Here is a 2,383-nt window from a genome sequence, read left to right on the forward strand (position 1 = left end):
AGTTATTGGCATTAATTATCCTACCGTTCACATAGAACAAATCGATAACAGAAGTTTCACATAATAATCACATGTATATATATACTTGTGTGCGTGTAACGTAAGTTTTACTCAGTTTTCGTGCTAATCGTATTTTTATGCTTGTTACATTGTAATGAAAAATACTTAAAATAAAACACTGTGTGAATCATTTTAACTCACCATCTATCTCAGAGATTAACTAACACAAACATATTTTTACAGTTAAACTTCGAAAACGTTGCTAGTATAGTGTATTTCACATATGCTGTTATTTTTTTGCCCGCATGTTGGATTGGAGAGTTTATTTCGTGTTATATAAAATACTCAGGTAGGAACTGCACACCACGTGTCATCTGGTATACTGCTTGTTTTTAGTACATCAGTCGCCGATAAAAACCAACTGTTTCAGTTGTGCCACATGAGGAAAGCTGCATTGCATGAAGCTTTCTTTCAGATACGTTCTAGTGCAAAAAAAGAAATGAAATTTATTAAATTAAAGAAGAAAACCCTGCTTATTTTTAGCATCACTGCGGTATTCCTGATAAGTATTAAGTTTAGAGCGAATGATAAGATGGACAAATATTTGCTTAAATTACAGACTGAAAATGATTCAGATAGTGTAGTGAATGAGCCACAGAATTATATCATGAAAGTGAACTTGGAAAACGTTAAAGACAAAGAATTTATTTCTCGTTTGGAATTCTTACATGAGAATAAATACTTTCAAAACGAAAGTGTTGATCCAACCGACTTTTGGCGCATTGTAATTCCGGAAATCTATATTTATTCTGCTTTCTGGGATGATCGGCCGTCGAACTCTGGCACGGGACCTCTAATCCGCATCTTTGGGAAGGTTGGACTTAACTTTCAAAACTTCGATAATGTTCGTTGTATTTTGCAGTTTGGAGGATCAAGCTCTAGAAGAATTCTAACTCGGCCTTTGCAAGGTCGATACCGGTTTTCTGCAAAGTGCTATGATGGCGGAAGCATTGAGTTTCGTTGCCTCGTGCCACCCGACCAGCACCCAATTGCTGTTTCCATCATATCAAATGAGATGGCGAAGCCAATGCACTGGATAAAGGTTCACTATCCAAAGAAGACGAACCTAACGAATAAAACTGTGGTATGTACAACTCCGATGTATGGTGATTTTGATGGATATATGCAAGTTATAGAAATAGTTGCTTACTACACCGTTGTTGGTGTCAGCCATTTTGTTTTTTACGACGCTGGCTGTTCGGAAAAAGTGTTAACAATACTCGAACAATTAAAGAAGGCGGGCGTTTCGCTGGACGTGTTACCCTTTGCTAAACACGGAGAAACAGATAACCGCAAATGGAGCGAGCGTGCCCAGGTTATATCTATCCAAGATTGTATGTATAGACATATGTTTCAGTATGAGTATGGTCTGTATATTGACCTGGATGAGTTTATTTTTCCTGTGCAGCATGAAACATTACAAGATCTCCTGAAGAGCGAAGAGCGAAAGTTCTCTGGAGACTGCTGTGGAGAGTATCTTTTCAGACATGTTCTTTACTGTCTCGATTACCCATCGTTTCCTGTCCAAAACGTCTCTTTTCAGTTCAACACCCTGCTTAAAACAATGAAAACTAATAACACCGAGGGCTACGAAAGGTCTCGCTATATTACTAAAATTGCCGAGCTGGAACATCACGGCTGCGTGCATCGTGTTGCACACTTGTTACCGAGATCGAGGCGATACTTAGTACCCGACCAGATTGGTTTTAGCCACCATTACCGCCATGGGGTCAACTACGACAAAAGAATCGATTGCGGAAACTTTGCCAACCAAAGGAACAGCAACGCCACCGTTTACGATCCAAGTCTTCCATTGAAATTTGGAAATAAAATGATCGAACTTGTGAAACAATGGGGAATACTTTCATAATTCTTTATTTTACGCTGATATTTGTATTACAATTCCGAGATGTCGATCACTCCGTCTTGAAATTTGACAGTGGAAATTAACTTTCGTTAAAAATATTTCTCGTGTGTGGTTTGTTTGTTTGTTCTTAAGAGCAAAGTCACGTTGGATTATCTGCTGTGTCCACAGCGAGGAATCGAACCCTAGATTTTAGCAGTGTAAGTTTGTAAGTAACTTACCTCTATCTCACACGATCCTATGCAAGAAATGTAACGAAGCATTTACAATCAAGATTAGCGCATTCTAAAGTAAAATTAGTCCTAGCATCTTTAGAGTAATAGAGTTCATTCTTTACTTCACTCAGTACATTATGTTTATATTGTACAACGCAACACAGCTGCACCTTAGACAAAAATATTTATCAAAAATTTTGCCATACTCTAAGTACCTATTCCAAGAACTCAAAGAAATAACGCA

At 37.9% G+C, this 2,383-nt stretch overlaps 1 protein-coding gene across 1 annotated transcript; it reads left to right on the forward strand.

The window, feature by feature from the left end:
* The first annotated feature begins 592 nt into the window (after positions 1 to 592).
* LOC143235620 (uncharacterized) lies at positions 593 to 1,930 on the forward strand. Its single transcript, XM_076473853.1, has one exon. The coding sequence runs from the start codon at positions 593 to 595 to the stop codon at positions 1,928 to 1,930; it is 1,338 nt and encodes a 445-aa protein (XP_076329968.1).
* The last annotated feature ends 453 nt before the right edge of the window (positions 1,931 to 2,383 follow it).

This window comes from Tachypleus tridentatus, chromosome 12 (genome assembly GCF_004210375.1).
Source record: "Tachypleus tridentatus isolate NWPU-2018 chromosome 12, ASM421037v1, whole genome shotgun sequence".
NCBI classification, from domain to species: domain Eukaryota; kingdom Metazoa; phylum Arthropoda; class Merostomata; order Xiphosura; family Limulidae; genus Tachypleus; species Tachypleus tridentatus.